This window comes from Alexandromys fortis, unplaced genomic scaffold (assembly GCF_014885135.2).
Source record: "Alexandromys fortis isolate MF-2015 unplaced genomic scaffold, M_Fortis_MF-2015_v1.1 scaffold_62, whole genome shotgun sequence".
NCBI lineage: Eukaryota > Metazoa > Chordata > Mammalia > Rodentia > Cricetidae > Alexandromys > Alexandromys fortis.
In genome coordinates this window covers 6,055,494-6,076,017 of record NW_026067942.1, presented here as the reverse complement: position 1 = coordinate 6,076,017, position 20,524 = coordinate 6,055,494, and the positions used below count along the sequence as shown (strand labels likewise).

Sequence of the window (20,524 nt, the reverse complement as noted above, 5' to 3'; positions counted from 1 at the left end):
CAACTTCCTTTGCACTCTCGGCCACACTAGAACGAGGGATGTAGTTCAGTGGTAGGATACTTGGCTAGGACATTCCAGGTCCTGAGCTCAACCCCTAGCACCTCAAAAGACAACATAGAATAAATTAGGGGCTGGAGAGATGGTTCTGCAGTTAAGCATGTGATGTGGGATTCCCCTCTGTATGCTATGAATATGTTTTATTACCATTGGTTATTAAAGGAGCTGTTTCGGCCAATGACATAGCAGAGTAAAGCCAGGCAGGAAACCCGAAGAGGAATATAGAGAGAAAGTAGGTGGAGTCAAAGAGATGTCATGTAGCTGCCAAAGAAGAATGATGCCAACAGCCAGTCAGAACCTTACTGGTAGACCATAACCTCATGGTGATTCACAGATTAATAGAAATGGGTTGATTTAAGATGTAAGAGTTAGTTAGAAATATGCATAAGCTATTGGCCAAACAGTGTTGTAATTAACATAGTTTCTGTGTGATTATCTGCTGTCGGGCATCTGGGCGGCCAGGAAACAAACGAGCAGCCTCTGTTGAGAAGGATTCTCTTTGTTCTTACAGAGGACCTGAGTTCAGTTCCCAGCATTTATATCAGGCAGCTCACAACTGTCTGTAATTCCAGCGCCAGGGAATCCAATGTCCATGGTTTCTAAGAGTACTCACAGCAACATGTGGGTAACCACACATACACACACACACATATAATTAAAGATAATAAAAATTTTTAGCTGGATGGTGGTGATGCATGCCTTTAATACTAGCACTCGGGAGGCAGATGCAGGCAGATGTCTGTGAGTCTGAGGTCAGCCTGGTCTACAGAGCAAGTTCTAGGATAGGCTCCAAAGATGCACATAGAAAACCTGTCTGGAAAAACCAAAAATAAAATAAATAATGCAAGTTTTAGTGTTGCTTTTGCTGGCTTATTTTTAGCATATAATATCCCAAACACAATAACTTATTAACCCTTGGCTTTGTTCTTATGTGCTCTTCCTGGCTTCTGTTTTGTTATTTTATCAATGCTTTTAGGAACATTGCCCATATTTTTGCTGTCTCTTTCTACATTCCCAAAGGTGCAGTTACTAAAGATACCGGATAAAAATGCATGTTCCTGATGCATTATCAGCTTGCTCTCCACATTAGTAGCTCACCTACTAGGTCGTCGGAGGTTATAGAAATTCCCATTGCTCCACACAGTGATTTGGTTTCTAGTTCCTACAGAATGTACTTCCTTCCTCTTTCCTGTCATCCTTTCTTCCCTTTGTTTCTTTTATTTTTCTTATATTTATTTATTTATTATGTATACAATTTTCTGTCTGTGTTTATGCCTGCTGGCCAGAAGAGGGCACCAGACCCCATTACAGATGGTTGTGAGCCACCATGTGGTTGCTGGGAATTGAACTCAGGACCTTTGGTAGAGCAGGCAATGCTCTTAACCTCTGAGCCATCTCTCCAGCCCCTTCCCTTTGTTTCTTGAGCAAAGGCTTTGTCCCTCAGTTCAGAACTCACTCTGTAGTCTAGGCTGGCCTTGAACTTGCTATCTACATCTTGCCTCCTCCTCCCCAATGTTAGGATTACAGTTTGTTTCTCCACACCTAACTCCTAACACACACACACTCCAGTCATAATTCATATGCATATATATGTATACACAGTCTAGGCTGGGCAGATGGTGCATGTATTTGATCTCATCCCTTGAAAGGCAGAGGTGGGCAGATCACTGTGAATTCAAAGCCAGTCTGGTCTACATAGTGAGGCCCTGTCTCAAAAAAAAAAAAAAAAAAGGAGATGTTTATAAAATGTGTGGTGAAAGAAGAACATTCCACCCCTGCTTTGGAGAAGGGCTATCTTAACAACATTCAGTCAACTGAAGATGGATTCATACAAGTGTCTGTACATAAATTTCAAGTCATTTTTGCATGTGCAGACTCATTCAGATCTTCCCAGACTGAAGGGGCAGTCCTGTGGCTTCCTTCCTTTTCCATATTCCTAACAAGGCTTCATGAACTTTAACTGCTGATGAGCTGCTTACAACAGCAGTTCCTTAGGAGTGACAGGTGGCCCAGGATTTCCCTATGAGAAACAAACTGACCATCTACAGAAGCATCACAATGAACACATCTTTTTTTCTGCCTTCCAGTTCTGTACAGTGTCTCATTTCAAGACTATTGCCTCATGATACTTGTTCCTTGACAAGTCTAAGCCTTGAGGTGATGTGAAGACCAACATTGAGAAAAGAATGAAACTGGAGGTATCAATACACCCCAGAGCATCTCACCATCCCTGCGGGAGCACAGCCCATTGTACTGCTGCAGTCCATAGATCAACACTGGCAGTTTGAAAGAGTGTTTTTTTTTTTTTTTTTTTTTTTGCTTTTTGAGATGTGGTTTCCCTGTCACAGCCCTAGCTGTCCTGGAACTAACTCTTGTAGTCCAGAATGGCCTTGAACTCACAGAGATCAGAGATCCCTGCCTCTGCCTCCTGAGTGCTGGGATTAAAGGCATGCGCCACCATCGCCCGGCAAGAAGATTAATTTCTTTTTTTTTAATTCTTTTTTTAAAATATTTATTTATTTATTATGTATACAATATTCTGTCTGTGTATATGCCTGCAGGCCAGAAGAGGGCACCAGACTCCATTATAAATGGTTGTGAGCCACCATGTGGTTGCTGGGAATTGAACTCAGGACCTTTGGAAGAACAGGCAATGCTCTTAACCTCTGAGCCATCTCTCCAGCCCGAAGATTAATTTCTTATTCAGTATGGAAATACTGGCTTCGTGCCCTTCTAAAGGCCTACCTGTAGGCAGCGGTCCCGAAGCTCTTTAACCAGTCCTCCCTCTTCTTTGGGTTTTGTTTTTGTTTATGGAGCTGTTGTACACTACTATTCTCAGAGTCAAACACCCACCTTCTTTGTTCAGCCTTGCCTGCTGGGCTTGTGACTGCTGACTTCCAGAGTAAGTGTGGTGAGAGGCAGGAGACCCTGATAAGCATCCAGCTACTCTTCCAAAAAATTGTAAGCAATTCTGCCTCAGGGCAAGGCTAGAGAATGTCAGAGAGAGCAGGGAGGGGAGCTGCACCTCTGTGGCCATTGATTAGAAAGCTTTCATCCCTGCAGTAGCTGCTTTAGGGATCTCATGATGTAGTCAGTAACCCCATAGTAAGTACTCTCAATGAGGTCATTGGTTCCCTGAGTGGGGGCTTTGGTAGCATCAAAAGGAAGTCTATTGTTGGGACCTTAGGAGGGGTTAGACTTTGCCTAGGCCCTCACCTTCAGAGAATATTTTCCAGAAGGCAGACTTCCTTAAACATGATTGATTTCATCATTGACCTTATCTGAGGTTCAAGGGTGGACTAAAATTGCTAACCCTCTAATCACGCGGTTGTTTTCCCTGGCTATTTCGCTTCCCACCCCAAGCCTCCAGACATAAATTATGCTGTCTTCACAGAAAGAAGATATCTAGCATTAAGAGATGCCATGTTTCAGTACCTGTGTACCAGAGAAAGGTACTAAAACCAACCGTGCTCAGCTTTCTTATCATAGATCATACTGTGTACTAGAAAACAAGAACAAGGGCCAAATACATACACTTCTTATTCTAAACCACATAGTGAATGGGAGGCTCTGAAGGGTCAAGTTTTAAATGGGGTGTGTTTGCACACACCTGCAATTCCAGCGTCTGGGAGGTGGCAGTAGGAGGGTCAAGAGTTCAAGGTCATTTTCTGCTAGTGAATTTGAGGTCCTAGTGGCACACACTTAGAGGCAGGAGGATTGCAAATTGGGCCAGCCTGGGATTTATAGATAGTTGTGGTCAAACTAGCAATATAGGGAGACCTTACTCTAACAGAGCTGGAAAGCTCCTGGGCCAGACTGTAAAGTTGGGGGGGGGGAGAGAACTACATCACCATGACAACATGGGCTATTTTTTCCTAAGAGGTGTTAGGCTATCTGGAAATACTTCTCAGGATTTGGAGGTGGAAAATGAAGTGCAAAACACGTGTCATTGAGTAGGGTGAGTTGAGCAATACCTTAAATTCTTTTTTGTAGTTAGCTTTTAGCTTTTCCTTACATTATGCATCTCCAGCTTTTTTATAAGAACAAAAAGACAAAAGAAATTTTATAGCCTGTAATTACATATGAATGTTGTAAATATATATCTATGATTCTGTAGCTGGAATATGGGAGATTTTTCCTTAAAGAACAGGAAAAAATTGTTTTAATCAATAATTCAAAATAATTATTGCATACTAGCACAACACCCATTATTTTTTACAACACCCATTTTTAGGTACAAAAGTGTGAACACCTCACAGTGCTTTATACCTTGAAGCCATGTTACTTTTCATTATGGTTGAAACCAAAACCATGTTACTTTTGTTATCATTGAAACCAAGTTACTTTTTGTTATCATTGAAACTATGTTACTTTTTATCTTTAACGTGTGCTTCTATTTTTTCTGTGGGGTTTTCCAAATATCTCTAGGAAGTTATTTTATTTTAAAATTACTTAAAATTTTAGAATCACCTGTGAGGTTTTGCTTGCATGTATGTGTATCATGTATGTCTTGTACCTGGAGAGGTCAGAAGAGGATGTCAGATTTGTTGGAACTGGAGTTAAAGATGGCCATGAGCCACTATGTGGGTGCTGAGAAACAAACCCCCTGGGTCTTCTGCAAGACCAACAGGTGTTCTTGACCTGTCTATCTATTTACTCTATCTATCTATCTATCTATCTATCTATCTATCTATCTATCTATCTATCTATCTATCCATCCCTGGGATTGAACTGAGGTAATCAGGCTTGCTGGCAAGTGCCATTACGCAATGACCCACCTGCCCCTGCCTCCCTAGCACTGCTGGTAGCAAACACTTTTACTTATTGAGCCATCTTGTCATGGGACACATATTTTGTCCCACATAGGATACGTGACATTGAAGTTAGTCAGTTTTTGTCCTGAGCATCCTCAGTAATTAGCCTGAATTTTCTAAATGCAACGTTGCCATTCTGTACTCCAAACCCAGGACCCTGGAGACCATTGCTGCAGTTTTGCTTCCCTGAGTCCTCGTGACTAATATTTTCTAATGTTTTTAATGCTGGACACAGCTGGAGCTTCCACACCACACCAACCTCACTTTACAAGTGGGTCAACTACCTTCTTTCTTGCTCCTTTCCTGCTGACCACCATGGTGCTAAAAGGGCAAGAAGAGACTTTTTAAGAACTTCATACCCAAGCCAAGTGTGGTGGCACATGCCTTTAATCTCAACATTAGGGAGGCAGAGCAGGCGGATGTCTCTTGCGATCATGTATCCTCTTCACAATGTCTTCCTTAGGTTAAAAATGGTAACCAAACCTAGGTCCTCTATAAAAGTAGTGAGTGGTCTTAACCGCTGAGTCACCTCCCTAGACCTGGCATATCTTTTTCTGTTCTACTTCGACTAGCAGCATTTGGTAAATCAAACAACCTTGGAGACAGCAATGAAGAAAATTCCTGAGGATGATTCCCAATAGCTGAGCAATATAAGACGTAGAAGGTAAAGCTACCTGGGGAAACAGGAACAGGGTGTGAAGGAAAGCTTGGGCTTTGATCTGAAATGCTTTCAGGGTAGAGTCTGAGACCTACCAGAGACATGTGAACGAAAATGCAGATTTGTGAGTCTGACAGAGCTGACAAAAGACCAGAGGCAAAAATCCTGACAAACAAAACATTAAAGGCTCCTGGAAGGAGACAACATCAAAAAAGACTGAAAGGGAGTCATCTCAGTATAAAAGAAAAAAAAAACGGTAATGTGAACTCATATACTAGGTAAGAGCTATGAAAATATAAAATTGGCAGAAATGTCTAAAGCTGAAAGTCCTGGGTATGATGGGGTTATTAGAAAGTTTATTTGGAGCATGTTCGAAGTATCAGCCAGACTGACCAGGAGAAAGGAAAAGACAGGTGACACAGCATTCATGCAGGTGATGTGAAGAAAGGGGAAAGGAGAGGGGGAAAGGCAAAGGGATGCTCTTTGCTCCTTTCTTGCCAGCTGCCATCTGTCTTTCCTACATCAGCCAGTTTCCCTAGACAGAAAGCCTTCGGCAACCCCTCTGGATTCCAAAGCTGTGTTTCTGTACGATTCCAGGGTATGTGTCTGTCATATTTATCACGATGCATCGATGTATTTTGTTTACATATTCCATGCTGTATAGAGAAGGATGATCCTTTGTAATTCCAAAGCTTAATTAGCATAACACCTGGCACAGAGTAGGTGGTGAGTTCAGGGATAATGAATAAGTGACGAGCAGTTTTAAGAAGGTATAGAGATAACTCAGCAGTTACAAACACTTGGTATGGCGGAGTGGTGGTGGCACGCCTTTCATCCCAGCACTCAGGGGGCAGAGACAGGTGGATCTCTGTGAGTTCGAGGGCAGCCTGGTCTATAGAGGGAACTCCAGGACAGATAAGGCTACACAGAGAAACCCTACCTTGAAAAGTCAACCAACCAGCCAGACTTTTGAGAGTCTTGCTACGTATAGCAAGCAGACTACCCTGGAACCTGTGGCTGAGTGGATTTTGTTGTTTTGAGACAGGGTCTCCTCATTTAGCTCAGGCTGACTCGAAACTCACTATTTTACTCTTGCTCGTCTCAAACACGCAGGAGTCCTCCTGGAGTGCGGGTTACAGGGGTGAACCTTTATGTGTGGTTGAGGCTCGCTGTGCATGCAGCCTGGTCTGGCAAAGACAGGCTGCAGACAAGAGGCTCCATCTAAAGAAACAGGGGACGTATCTGTCAGAGCGCTGAGATGTTGCTGTGGGTACGGGAAGGCAACTTGAGCAGGGGAGGAAAGGAGATTCGTGACTTGGGAAGTACTGCTTCCATCACCCAGGACTCCACTGAAGCTTGAGCACAGGGCGGGAGGCTCCAACCTCTCACCAGCTCGCAAATTCTAAAGACATCCAAGCTAGTGCACGAGGAGATTTAGTAGGGACGCCTCGGGTGTCCACAGCGACTGGGACCGGCGCTCGCACGGCAACCGAGGTCACAGAGCTCGGAGAGAATCCCACCCCTCTCCTTTCCCGAACGCGGACGAGGCTGATCCGGAAGTGTATGTGGGAAACCGGAAGCAGATCCTCGCGGCAGGCCCAAGGAGCCACCGCCCCCTCGCCGCGGTGCTGTGTGCAAGTTGGGGTCCGCTGTGGCTGGGGCGTCCCGATGGTCCCCAGCTGGCGGAGTCAGGGGCGGAGGGAGGATGACCTCTCCTTGGGGTCACAGTGCCGACCTGGCCCGCTTCTACACTGTCACCGAGCCCCAGCGACACCCCCGGGGCTACACAGTCTATAAGGTTACCGCCCGGGTGAGTGCCTGGATAGGGACACCGGGGCGGGGCGCGGGCTCCGGACTGCGGCTGGGTGCGGCCGGTGGTAGTGAGGACTCGCGGGGTTGGAGACTTAGATAGGAGGCGCTAGGTAGTAGTCAGGAACTGCAGACAGAGACGGGACCCTAGGATGGAGATGCTAGAAACCCCAGACGGGAGACAGGGACTCCAGGCAGAAGAGACTCAAGGTTGGAGATGATGGGGATCCCAGGCAGGAGAATGGACTCGAAGATAGAGATTCCGGGATTGAGATGCTGAGAACTCTCGGCAGGAGTCAGGACTCCAGGATGGAGATGATGGGGACCCCAGACAGAAGATAGTGACCCCAGGATGGAGATGATGGGGATCCCAGGCAGGAGAATGGACTCCAGGTAGACAGGGGTGGTGTTGATGGGGGGCGGGTGACGGGGTAGGAGGGTGGTGGGTAGATATGGGATGGCGGGCTCTGCTTTCCGTTCTGGGGTGGAATACTGGCGGATGACTTTAAATGGATGACCTAGTCTCTGTCCCACGTGGACTTTCTCTTAGAATGAAATTTGCAGGGGCGGGCTGGCTTGTTCCGGAGGGAAAACACACAATTAAAAACGCTAGTGGGTGTTTTGTCTGGCTTATGTAACCTAAGCGCTGCCTGCTTTTCAGTTCTCATTCAGTGGCGGGTTTGCTGTGAGGCAGGTAGGCTGCTGGCGAAGGATTCACCATTAGTTCACCGGTCTCGGACCTGGCCTTTGTTGGAGTTTTTCTGAGCCTTTTCCGAAGGAGATGCATGTGTACTTAAGTGATCTTACCTGTGACTTGAGTGACGTGAGGACAGACTGGGCTGGCGAGGTGACTCAGTAGATAGAGGTGCTTGCTGTCAAGCCCGAAGACCTGTGTTCAGTTCCAGGGATCTACACGGTGGAAGGCGGGAACTGACCCCTGCAGACTGTCCTCTGACAGCCAAAGGTGTTCCCTTCACACCTCCTGCAAATAAATAACTGTTAAAATTTTTTCGAGGTTGTTTACATCAGTTCACTGTTCCAGATTTAGCACTGATTTTCTTAAGCTTTGTTGCTTAGCTTGAATTTTGAAACCTGCTCATTTCCCTCAGCAGCGAGTGAGAGTGCTAACTACATGAAATGAGCACGTATGTACGTGTGCAGTGCTGGTGTGTGTGGGGCATGTGTACCCATCCCCCAGCGTAACGACACGAAATGCGCACGTATGTATGTGTGCAGTGCTGGTGTGTGCGGGGCATGTGTACCCATCCCCCAACGTAATTTTCAACTTCATGATGAGGAAACAGATTCAAGGAAGTTTAGAAGTTTGCTAAAGTTTCTGTGGCAAAGCAGTAGTGCTTTGGTCTGTGGAACCGGTTCTGCCTAATTCCAAGATGAAGACAGTGTCAGGAATTAGCTCAATTGCTAGGGTTGATTCTTGAGGAAGACAGGTGTGGGTGAAGGAGTAACAAGAGAGCAGCATCGCAGTATCGGTTTAGAAAGCATGCAGGAAGAGGTTCCCAAGAACCCAAGACTAGACTGGGCTAAGCTGAGCTTGGGACTTGCAAGTGGCTGGTGGCATTTGGAAATGGTGCAGAGTCAGACAGATGTAAGATGCTGGCTTGAGCAAGTCTGTCAAGATAGCAAGAAGACCAACTTCATGAAGAATAGGAAGAAGTTTGCCTTCCCTTTTTGTAGGTCAGATTGTTGTATGGGTGGGTGTGAGCTGTAGTGTTTCTGAGAAATATAACAACATGAGGGGCTTTTTCCTATGTCATTCTTGAGGCCTTTTTAGTCACGGATATCTTTGATTTCCTGATATGAAACTTATAGAATCAGAACTATTCAACAGACAAAAGGTGCCTATCATACCAGCGCATTGAGCCTCTTCACTATTAACACCAGCGTTGCATCCGTTGGCCTACAGGCCTTTGCCTCTTACTAGACAGACCATGGGTTTCTCTCACTGGAAGTGGTTTCATTTCAACAAAAGCACTGGTCATTGCATTGGCCCCAGGCTGTTTGCCCTCTTCTTTTTTCTTTTTATGTTTTATGTATTTTTATTTTATGCATATGAATGTTTTGCCTGCGCATAAATATGTTGTTACATGTGTGTTGAGTACAGACAGAGAGTCCGTAAGAAGTAATTGAATCTCCAGGAACTGGAGGTACAGATCACAGTGAGCCACCATGTTGGTGCTGGGACTTGCACCTTGGTCCTCTGCAGAAGCAGTGAGTGCTCTTACCACCGAGTCATTGTTCCAGCTCAGCTTGCTTTCCTCTTTATCCTGGGCACCATGTGTATTGGGGTGTGCAGTTCCAGGCACTTGGCTCTAGAAGGTATGCAAGGGAGTGCTTGGGTTTCCCTTTTCTACTTACGGTAGAGTGGAGTTTGTTGTGCTTAACTAGATACAGCAGTACAGGAAGGTGTGTAGTGCCGCAGGCCCTAGGAAAGAGCTGTGGTGCTTAGAAGACAGAGTGCCAGGACCCTGGTGGGGGGCAGGGTGGGAGGAGTCAAGAAAGGAGAGGATGATGGAGATGGAAGAAAGGGACGGAGCCTATGAAGGCCTGGGAGTATGACTGAAAGCCCTGAGTGTGGTAATTTTATTATTACTTTCCAAAACAGAAGGTTGTCAAATGCAGATTTAAAGTATCCCAGTATATGGGCTGGGGAGATGGCTCAGAGGTTAAGAGCCTCTGACTGCTCTTCCAGAGGTCCTGAGTTCAATTCCCAGCAACTACATGGTGTCTCGCAGCCACCTGTAATGAGATCTGGTGCTCCCTGCTGGCCTGCAGGCAGACATAAAATATCCCATCATAAATTAGGTGATGTAGCACATGGCCTTAGAAACACTCACACGCCGAGCTGCGCATACTGCCTGTTGCTGTATTCACTGAACTTGAAGACTGTTGACATTGACTCTCTTCTCTCTATACGTGTCCTCATTTACTGCTTACGTTCCAGACTTGCTTTTTACAGTGTTAGCAGTTTTTTTTTTTTTTGTGGTTTATTTTAGAACTGGGGATCAAACCTGGGGTCTCACAGAAGTGAGAACCTGTGCCACTGAGCTATGCCCACAGCCCGATGTTTTTGTTTTGTCTTTAACATTATTTGTTTGTGTGTGTGCATGTGTCTGTGTGAGTGTGGCTGCTGACATGCATGTGGAGGTCAGAGAATAGCTTGTGGGACTTGTTTGTGCCGTCACCACATGGGCTTTGGAGGTTGAGCCTGGGCTTATTCTCTGAGCCTTCTCAGTGGTCCCACAGCCTGGGGTTTTGTATGTGTCCGGATTTTGTTTTTTAAATTAAGGATCAACATGGAGGTGCATTTAAAAAACAATTATGCCTAACATTAGGAATTAAGTAAAATGTTTATTGCTTTTTTGGAACGTAAGAAGAAAAACAACTTTCCTCAGGAGAACTAATCAGGTAATAGTGCTCCCCCGAGAAAGCCTCAGGATACAAGTTAGACGAGCTTCTGCGGGCTAGCAGCTCCCGATTCAGAGCTTGAGGAACAGTTTTTGATCATCAGGAGTGAATTAGAGTCATTCCGTTTTGGACAACAAAGGAACTCTTTCTTTTATATTCAATCTCTTTAGTACTTTTCTCTTTCTGTTTTTAATTTTCTAGAACCTGGCAGGCTTACGATAACTTCGTAGTTATTTAGAGGCAAAGCAACAGATGCCCCTATTACTTCTTTTTAGTTTTTGTTTTCAGAGTAACTAGAAGTATTTTACTAGAACGTAAGAATTACAGAAGTTTCCAGAGCAGTCATACATAGTGGTCGGAAGCTTTTTTGACCTGAGGTTAGACTTATGTAGGCTCGTATCTGAAGGACCGCTTAGCTGGTTCTGATCAATGCCTACTGTGTTTGCTTAGCTGGTTCCGAGCAGTGCCTACTGTGTGGCTGCTTAGCTGGTTCTGAGCAGTACCTACTGTGTGGCTGCTTAGCTTGTTCCGAGCAGTGCCTACTGTGTTGTAGTGAGGAGGCGAGCAGGCCTACTTTTTGTCCCGCCCGGGCTCCCGAACGGCTAGCTTAGCTCCAGAAATAATAACATGGAAACTGTATTCTTTTAAACACCGCCTGGCCCATTATCTAGCCTGTTATGGGCTAACTCTCACATCTTGATTAACCCATTTCTAATAATCTTTGTAGCACCACAAAGTGGTGGCTTACTGGGAAAGATTCAGCATGTCTGACCTGGCGGCTGGCTCCATGGTGTCTGTCCAACTATGCTTTCTTTCTCCCAGCATTCTGTTCTGTCTACTCCACCTATCTAAATCCTGTTCTATCAAAAAGCCAAGGCAGTTTCTTTATTAACCAATGAGAATAACACATAGACAGATGACCCTCCTCCATCACTGTGTGGTTGCAGTATTTTTTATCTGTTTGCCTATTGATGGACATTTGGGTTCCTTCAGTTTGGGGCTGTTTGGGATGCAGCTCCTGTGAACACTCGTGTGCACTGTTGGCATGCGTGTTTTTTTTTTCTCTTGCTATCACATAAATTTAAAATTTATTATTTTTTACTATGTCTTTGCACTAAATCTTGAAAACAGGTCATGTAAGTACTTTCTTTCAAAATTTGTATTTTTGTTATTTAGATTGCTTGCAGTTTTATATGAAATTGAAAAGCAGCTTGCCAAAATTCTTCAAAAATGCCTACTTAGATTTTTTGATGTAGGATTAACGTTGAGAACAGAGATCAATTTTAGAAGAATTGATGAGTTAAAAATAACGAGTCTTCTGGAACATCCCCGTGTAAACATCCCCGTGTAAACATCCCCGTGTGAGCATCCCTGCTTGTTCAGCTCTTTAGTTTGGGCAGTGCTTTGAGGCTTTCAGTCTCTCTTTCTCTCTCTCTCTCTTTTGTTTTTTCAAGACAGGGTTTCATTGTATAGCCTTGGTTGTCCTAGAATACTCTCTGTAGACCAGGCTGGCCTCGAACTCACGGAGATCTGCCTGCTTCTTCCTTCTGAGTACTAATATTAAAGGCATGTGCCAGTGCTGCCCAGTGAGGTTTTCAATCTCAGACGTAATCTGGAATTTCAAGCTGAGCCTACGTCTATTTTCATTTCATGTGGCTAATGTTTATTGAATGATGACAGTAGATACTTGGATGATGCTTACTGTGAATTAGGCATTTGATATAAACAAACAAATAAAAAGTGCCCAGCAAGTGAGTACCTCTGTTTTCTTCACATTTCTGATGGGGGAGTTGAGGCTTAGAGAAGTTACTTGTTCAGTGTCCCTAGTAAACAGGGATGGAGTTTGCATTTTAATGCAGTTAGCTGGTGACAAGCACTGCAGGCTGCTGCTGAAGCCCATATAGAATATTTCCTTAGCTGTTGGTGTGTCCCACATAGACCTTCCTGTGTGTTGTCAATGACGAACACTTAAATGTTTGAAAACTCATGGCTCTCAAATTCTTCTGTTCAGTTCAGGGTCTGGTTTTATTCTTCCCTTCCCTTTTCACTATTAATACTGTTTGCTCTAAAACTCTTACATGTCAACATTTTAGTAAGTGGATCTTTAGAAATTTGTTTATTGACATCTCAGATACTCAGGTTTGTTTTAAGCTAGAAATTTTCTTAACGTTCAGAAGTTTTCTTTTCTTTCATTTACATTGGTGTTTTGCTTGCATTTATGTTTGTGTGAGGGGATTGGACTCCCTGGAACTGGAGTTGCAGACAGTTGTGAGCTGCCATGTGGGTGCTGAGAATTGAACTTGGGTCCCCTAAAAGAGTAGCCAGTGCTCTTAACCTCTGAGCCGTCTCCCCAGCCCCTGAATTTTTATTTTCTTTGAATCTTGACTGGGAACTAGTTTGCTGTAGTTGGTGCTGGAACTGGTAAAGTCTGATAGGAGAGAAACAACCTGGGTGAACATCTGAGTATTTACCGTTTGTGTGTTATTGCTAGGCTCTTGAGAGTTGGAGTTATTTTTAATAGTGTAGAAGACCGCTAGTCCTGTCTTTGGTTACACTTATTTATTGTGTGTGTTAGCATGGAGGTCAGAGGGCAACTTGCAGGAGTTGGTTCTCTCCTTCTACCATGTGAGTCTCAGGATTTGAACTTAGGTTGTCAAGTTTGGCAACACCTTTATCTACTGAGCAATCTTGCGACCCTCCAATTCCTGTCTTAGGCAATTTGTATTCACTGGGTTTTGTAACAAGACACTATTGGCTGTGTGGCTTAAGCAACATTTAAATCATAGTTTTGGATGCTGGATAGCCCATGGTCAAGTTGCAGCGGTTCAGTGTCTTAGTTTGAGATGGCTGCCTTCTTCTTGGATTCATGACCGAGGATCATTTATATTCTTCTTGTGAGGATGCTAGTTCCTAATTATTTCCCAGAGGCCTTCTATCTAGATGTTGTGATCCGGGGATTAAAGTGTCAGCATAGGAGTTTTAGGGGGACAGAGACATCCAGTCCATAGTGCTTTGAACCTTTCCTGAAAACTCACCAGAAAGTGGGAAGCCTGGAATTTGTCCCCTTGATGTGTCTGTCTTATCTGGGAGCTCACTGGTCAGAGAACTAGACAGTGTAAGTGTCTGGTGATGTTATGTGCAGCTGCTGCCTCTGGGGGCCAGACTACTGGGTTGGCAGGTGATAGCTGGCCCACATCTCCTTGCCAGCCTGTGCCACCTGCATGTCTGCAGGGTGCTAGGGATCGAGGAGCTGAGATGCAGGTGCTACGGCAAACTGGAGGTTGAATTTGGTAAGAAGACAATTATATATATGAGCCGAATGCTTTGAAGTGCTTAATCATCCTGCCAGAGTCACGGTTTTGTGTGTGCGAGGTGCAGTTTAAAGATGGCAATATATCTGTATGAAATTATGGGTTTCCTGCAAGTTAATGTCTGAAGGCCAAGGTTGCATGTGTTATATTGATGAACGTGCCATTTGGTGTACTGGGTCACCGCAGGGAGTCACGCTCAGTCACACAGCATTCCTTTTGTGTAGCCTGCCATCCCTGCACCACTGTTCAAGATTTATGTCTGTGAAAAGTTGAAAAGGACATGGCCCTCTCTGTCATGTTTTATTATCTTTACTTTGCATTTCATGTTACATTTAACATAGTACTTTGTTCCTTTAGCTTCTTAGCTGAGTCCTAATGGTGCCGAAGCCGTGACAGGACTTGGGTACAGTGGGTTGCTCAGTGCCCAGCCAAGTCAGCTCTCTGGGCCCCTTTCCTGTGGAGCCTGCTGTGCAGTGTCTGCAGACAGCGGTGACCTTAGCAGTGTATGTATCCTCTTGCTCGTCTGAGTTGTCAAAGGGTCCTTGGAATCAGTCCCTTCACGTGGTCTTCCTGGTCTAGGCTTTAGGCTTTATGTGAAAGTTGCCTTTGGAAAGTCCCAGGGTTCGCATTGGCCAAGTCATTGTGTCTACCTGTATCAAGCTGCAGAGCCGAGGCCACATGACTGAGGTCTTATAGGGCCATGGTCTCATTTCCTGGCTGCTGGATGACCTCGACCTCAAAGAAATGGGGTATTACCCAGTCCAGTTCTCCTGCCTTGGAGAGCTCAGGGCCACAGATTTTCTCGGCTCAGACTGCTGTGGGATCATACACACCCAGGACAGGGGATGGGCCCTGTGCTCAGGAGATCTTACACTGTGTTGTTGCCTCTCCTTTAGTCTTATACACACACATACACACACACACACACGTGTGTGTGTGGTGTGTGTGCACAGCAGAGTTAGATCTTAAGACTGATGCTGAACATCCTTCTGTGACTGGTTTCTGATGGCTTAGGAAATATAGTAGTGAGAGTTGAATAATTTTTATAGTTTTACTTTATAGTAGCTGCTTAATCAAGAAAAGGGAACTCCTTTATATATGTCTGAGAGGTCATTTTAAATGTTAGGATGATAATTAGTTGAAACAGTGTGTGTGCACATGTACATGTTTGTAGTGTGTACACATAGTGGTGAGGCTTTACCCTTATCTTTGCTCCTCACTCATGCAGGGTGTGTTAGCTAGTTCTCTCATTGTCCTGACAAAACAGCTGACAGGAACAGCCTAGGGGAAGAAAGCTTGCCTGGCTCACTGTGGCAAGGAAACTGTGCTCACTGGCAGGGAAGCCGTGGCAAGCCTGCTCTGGGGTGCTGTAGGAATGAGGTAGAGTTCCTTTGCAACTCTGTAGACAGGAACCAACTTGCCTAGAAGCAGGTGCAAGCATAATCTTGAAGGCCTGACCCTGCTGCTCTGCTTCCACCAGCTTGCTTCGGGTTCCACAGCCTTCCCAAATCACAGCACCACCTGGGGGCCCAGTGCTCAAACATAGGAGTTTATGGGGACACCTCACACCCAAGCCAAGCATCCAGCCACCCTAAAAGTACTTGTGACTTGACTTTTAAGGAATGTTATAGTATTTATTAAGAAGTAGGTAAAATAGGGTTAGCACTCTGACTGGTGGTGTGCTCTGTTGACCATTATGGCCTGAGGTTGGCCACACTGTAGAGTATGGCCATTGTGTCAGGATAAGCCTGGACGAAGCAGGAAGGTGAAAGACTGTCTTATACGAGTCTGACTGAAATCTCTGGCCAGCTAAGAAGCCAGAATTCTAGGACAGTTGACAGAGGTTAAGTTCCACATAACAGTGGTCCAGGCTTAAGGCTTGGGTGTGTATAACCCTGGCAGAGCCTCATTCCTTGACCTAAACTTTGCTCAAGAATCTCAAATGTTATCAGAGTTTACAGTAGAGATAACCCACCCTTTTGTGTCCCTGTGAGCTAGGTCTTTACTTAGCAGCTGTTTCACCAAGCAAGTTCCTTTGGTGTCTTGGCAGCCCTGTAAAGGTAGCAGCTTCAGGTCCTGTCAAAATCCCTGGGTGACTGTAGTGAAAACAAGGAACTGTGGTCTCCTCGAGGGGCCACACCTTTACTTTCTGTGACTGAGAAGCCCACGTGGTGCTCCTGGGTGTGCCAGTCTCTCCTTCTGAGGATTTCTCTTTCTTTTAGAGTCTATAATAAAATATGCCTATTAAACTCCAGCTCTGCTCATAAACTGATTAGTTTCGAAGTTCTTTCTACATCAAAGCCACACATCCTAGTTGCTTAGGTTAAGGTCCCTAGAAGTCTAGAGGAGTTCCTCAAGCTGACAGGCAATGGATAGGGAGTTATACTTCCAGTTTCTGTCCTCATAGACACTGGTAAGTGTCTTGGTAGACTTAGGATAATTTTAGATGGTTATTTGTTTGGTTTAGTTTTGGCAGAAAACTCAGCCTCACCCTATCCCCAACTTGAACCAGTTTATGGCCAGGACTGGAGCCATTGTTCAATCCCTTTGTTTTTAGTTCAGAGCTCCTTCCTGCTCCTCTTCCTGCTCATCTTCCTGCTCACTTCCTGCCCATCTTCCTGCTCACTTCCTGCCCATCTTCCTGCTCACTTCCTGCCCATCTTCCTGCTCACTTCCTGCCCATCTTCCTGCTCACTTCCTGCCCATCTTCCTGCTCACTTCTTGCTCCTTTTCCTGCTCTTCTTCTTGGAGGTCAGAAGAGGATGTCTCTCCTGGAGCTGGAGTTAAAAGTGGTTGTAATCACTTGATGTGTGTGCTGGGAACTGAAGTTGGTTGGGTCCTGTACAAACAAGAGAAGCAAGTGTTCTTAACTGTTGAGCTCTCTCCAGCTCCAGGGTACAGGAGGGTAATATAGGTACAGAATCCTTACGGGGATGGCAGTGATTGATCTTGGTCATGGACCTGGGAAGTGGCAGCATTTTTATGCAGGTGGCATAGGAGATACACCATGTGTGCTCCCTCGTCCCCAGGGCTTGGCAGCACAGTAGGCACTAGGGTGTGATGGATGAATAAATGTAATAATAAAACCTGATGGTGATAGGACTTTGTGGACAGAGGAGAGTTATTGCTGAGAATACCACAGAGAGGACCAGTTGAGGTTCTAAGTTCAAACCTGAAGGTGACTACCGTGAACTTATTTATTTTGTTGCCCGAAAAGGTGAGTGCGCAGTAACCCACTCTAGCCTCACTTGAAGACTGTGGAAGAAATGATAGATCATCTACAGAATGCTTTGCAAACACACACACAGTCAGGTGTCTTCCCTCTTTGGCGGAGGGCTCGAGCTGAGTCAGCACAGGTATATCCTCTACCAACAAGGAAGAGGGCTCAAAGCTGGGTCCAGGACTGAGGCTCAGTGTTCACCTGCTGAGTGGGAGGAGGAAGAGGAGAGGGAAGCAAAAGCCCAGAAGAGGAAGGAGAATCAGGAAGGGGCCCTGTGTACTTGCTCTGACCTCTCTGAGCTTTGTTAAGCTGTGGGGAACGGGACGGCTAAGACTCCACGGTTGCCGCTTTTCTCCCCTGTGCATGGCCTCGGGACTCCTGCATGCCAGGCAAGTGCCCCACAAATAGCTTTCCATTTACTTTTCTGATTTCTGTCTACTTGTCTTTCTCCCTTCACTGGGAACTGTTTGGAGGGTGAAACGTAGTTGTAGTGTCTTTTGTAATGGCGGGAGTGGAGTGAAGGCCTTCTTCAGCGTTGACTTTCCGTCTTTCCTGTAACAGCCATGAGCTGCTTCTGCTGGGAAGACTTGTAGACTTGAATCACTGGGCCGTGTTCCCGGCAGTCCCTAGGATGCTACTGTGTCCAGTGAGGGCCAGTTTCACTGGAAGGTTCCAGGACAAATACTGCCCAGCCTGCTGCTTGTCACATTGCGTTCTCTGAGACTTGGAAATAAGTTGGGAAATGTTCTCTTCTTCCCTCGAAGCCCTCCTCCCGCCACCAGCCACTGTGCCCGCTGGGCTGTGGTTCTGAAGTGGCCTCACCATTGTAGCCCAGTGTGTAGCAATCATATTGCATTGGCTTTTGATAAGATGCTTTGCATGCTCTGGATATCAGGGGGAGGTAGCTAATGTATTTGATTTCTTTCTTTCTTTCTTTTCTTTTCTTTTTTTTTTTTTTTGGACTTTTGAGACAGGGCTTCTCCGTAGCTTTTTTGGTTCCTGTCCTGGAATGTATTTGATTTCTATGAGCAGTACTCCTGAAAAGTCTAGAAGTTCCCAGATGTGACCATGTAGTATAGACACTAGACTAAGAAACAACTTCTGTCACAAGCTATCATTTGCATGAGTTAGGAAAGATGATTTGAATAAGATGCTTCAGTATATGTACAAATTCAGGGAATATCTCGATTTTTTAGAAAGATGTAAGTTATCAAATGTAAGATATATTTGAAAAACTTTCCTGTGAGTAATTCTGTATTGACAATTTTTGGTGGGTTGATTATTCATGACTTTGACATATTGGCTAATTTAAAAAATATAAGAAAAACTAGTAGGGGAACCTATGTCATTTAATCCCATGAAATATTAATCACATTTATGTGGAAAGATTATGTGTGGGAAGTACTGGGAGCTGGTGTTTGCCTGTTTAAGCCTCTCAGTCTAAGTCTGTCTTGTTGGATATGGCAATTATTACCTGCATGAAGCTACTTTCCATTAAATTTAAGCCAGTTTAAATGAAATAAAGTTAAAATTTCTATGGTTGAAGTGCTTTTCAGCCACAGGCCTGTTAGCCACATGCGTGTCAGCCATGTGCATGTCGGCCAAATGTGTCAGTCATGTCCATGAAGCCACGTGCATGTCAGCCACAGGCCTGTCAGCTACGTGCATGTCAGCCACATGTGTGTCAGCCACAGGCCTGTCAGCCACGTGCGTGTCAGACACAGGCTTGTCAGCCACGTGCCTGTCAGCCACAGGCCTGTCAACCACATGCGTGTCAGACACAGGCCTGTCAGCCACGTGCATGTCAACCACAGGCCTGTCAGCCACGTGCATGTCAGCCACAGGCCTGTCAACCACGTGCATGTCAGCCACAGGCCTGTCAGCCACATGCGTGTCAGACACAGGCCTGTCAGCCACGTGCATGTCAACCACAGGCCTGTCAACCACATGCGTGTCAGACACAGGCCTGTCAGCCACGTGCATGTCAACCACAGGCCTGTCAGCCACGTGCATGTCAACCACATGTGTGTCAGCCACAGGCCTGTCAACCACGTGCATGTCAGCCACAGGCCAGTCAGCCACAGGCCTGTCAACACGTACATGTCAGCCACAGGCCAGTCAGCCACAGGCCTGTCAGCCACGTGGTGTGTCATCCACAGGCTGTGGCTGTCGTGTTGAGAGTGAGGTAGGTGCATGTCCTTGTATCATCACAGAAAGTTCAGCTGGAGGAGCCCCAAGTAAATGAAAATTGGTACTGTTTGACCAAATTTCTGTTTTCTGAGAGTTGGAGAATTGAGTAGTAGAGTACAGGAAACTCTGCCCTGATTTTCCCAGAAGCAGCTGGCCAGGTGTTAACTCCCCGGTCAGGGAGAAAGGGAACCCACATTGTGAGTGCTGGTGTTCTTTTTAAAAGTTTTATTTATATTATTATGTGGATGGGTGTTTGGTACCCTTCGAGGCCAGAAGAGGGCATTGCATCCCCTGAAATGGATGTTGCAGGCAGTTGCAAGCCACCCTGTGGGTGTTGGGAATCAAACCTGTGTTCTCTGGAAGAGCAGCCTGGGCTCTCAGCTACTGAGCCATCTGTCTCTGCAGCACTGAGGGAGTTCTTGCTGAGCTATTGGCATCGGTAGTGGCCAGACCAGGCCCGTGGGTTTTCTACCCAATTAATGTAAGAGATCAGATGGATAATTTGAGCTGAGGTTTAACTTTAAGTCCAAGATTTTGTTTTGTTTTTCTTTTGGACTTAAGTCACAAGTGATGATTTTTTTTTTAATACTGAATTTCACTATGTAGTCCTAGCTTGCCTGGAAGTTGACATCATGTGGACTAAGCCCTGAACTCACAGAGATCTTCCTGCCTCTGCCACTGCCTCCTGCCTGGTTGTAAATTGATCTTCATTTCCAGTTTTTGATATGTTGTAATGGATTATTAAAACCTTTTTCTTTCTCCTACTCATAAGCAACCATTTTAATGTGGTTGTGTTTTTTTCAAAATACACCATTGTAGCCTTAAGTTCATTAATTTGACATTTAAGTAGATAGATGATCTATAATCTAAATCAATACAAGAATTTTCCCTTCTTATAATGCTATTTTTTTTCCTTTATGAAGTTTTGCTATTGTTTCAGGCTTTTTGACTTACGTAATCAGAGAAGCCTGAGGGATTGGCTGTTTCTTTTTGCTCAGTGTTTAAGGTGATTTCCTGCTGCTGGGAACTAGTAAACCTA

The 20,524-nt window shown here is 45.2% G+C and overlaps 1 protein-coding gene and 1 non-coding gene across 5 annotated transcripts in view; both read left to right on the top strand.

The window, feature by feature from the left end:
- Window positions 1-7,126: 7,126 nt before the first annotated feature.
- Window positions 7,127-20,524, top strand: part of Rps6kc1 (ribosomal protein S6 kinase C1) — a 135,938-nt gene continuing 122,540 nt past the window's right edge. For all 4 annotated transcript variants that reach the window (XM_050148166.1, XM_050148167.1, XM_050148168.1 and 1 more), the window contains exon 1: window positions 7,127-7,339. In XM_050148166.1, the coding sequence (XP_050004123.1) occupies window positions 7,235-7,339 (105 nt within the window). In that variant the 5' untranslated portion in view covers window positions 7,127-7,234. The remainder of the gene's footprint in view (window positions 7,340-20,524) is intronic.
- On the top strand, window positions 14,496-14,629 carry LOC126505420 (small nucleolar RNA SNORA70). Its single transcript, XR_007592903.1, has one exon. It is a non-coding gene; the product is annotated as a small nucleolar RNA SNORA70 (small nucleolar RNA).